Below are 488 nucleotides of genomic sequence, written 5' to 3' on the forward strand. Positions count from 1 at the left end.
AAGTAGTGTCTCTCCATATCTTACCTTGTGTATATTAATGTCTTACGAGTAGTGTCTCTCAATATCTCACCTTGTGTCTATAAAAACTCACCTTGTGTATTTTAATGTCTTACGAGTAGTGTCTCTAATTATCTTANCTTACCTTGTGTATATTAATGTCTTACAAATATTGTCTCTCAATATCTCACCTTGTGTCTATCAATGTTTTACGAGTTGTGTCTGTCAATATCTTACCTTGTCTTCTATTCTCTTTACTGAAGTGTGTCTAAAAGTCTTACCTCTAGGGTCTCCAGGTACTGTAGCATGAAGTACCAAACTTGTGAGGACGTGTCCATCAGGAGGAACTGAAACCCAGCTGGAGTGATAGACGGCAGAGGCTCGTTAGGCTCACTGGATGAAGGTAAATCAACGATATAGAATATAAACTTTAGTCTACTGCACATAATATAGGTATATAGGTATGGTTGTGAGAGGTCAGTACATAATGT

The 488-nt window shown here is 37.4% G+C and overlaps 1 protein-coding gene across 2 annotated transcripts in view; it reads right to left on the reverse strand.

Moving 5' to 3' along the window:
- The window catches only part of LOC110452962 (general transcription factor IIH subunit 4-like), a 30762-nt gene that overhangs the window by 15524 nt on the left and 14750 nt on the right, over positions 1–488 (reverse strand). For both annotated transcript variants that reach the window (XM_021501740.1, XM_021501739.1), the window contains exon 6: positions 279–390. In XM_021501740.1, coding sequence (XP_021357415.1) covers positions 279–390 — 112 coding nt within the window. The remainder of the gene's footprint in view (positions 1–278; positions 391–488) is intronic.

Source organism: Mizuhopecten yessoensis, unplaced genomic scaffold (genome assembly GCF_002113885.1).
Source record: "Mizuhopecten yessoensis strain PY_sf001 unplaced genomic scaffold, ASM211388v2 scaffold7015, whole genome shotgun sequence".
Taxonomy (NCBI): domain Eukaryota; kingdom Metazoa; phylum Mollusca; class Bivalvia; order Pectinida; family Pectinidae; genus Mizuhopecten; species Mizuhopecten yessoensis.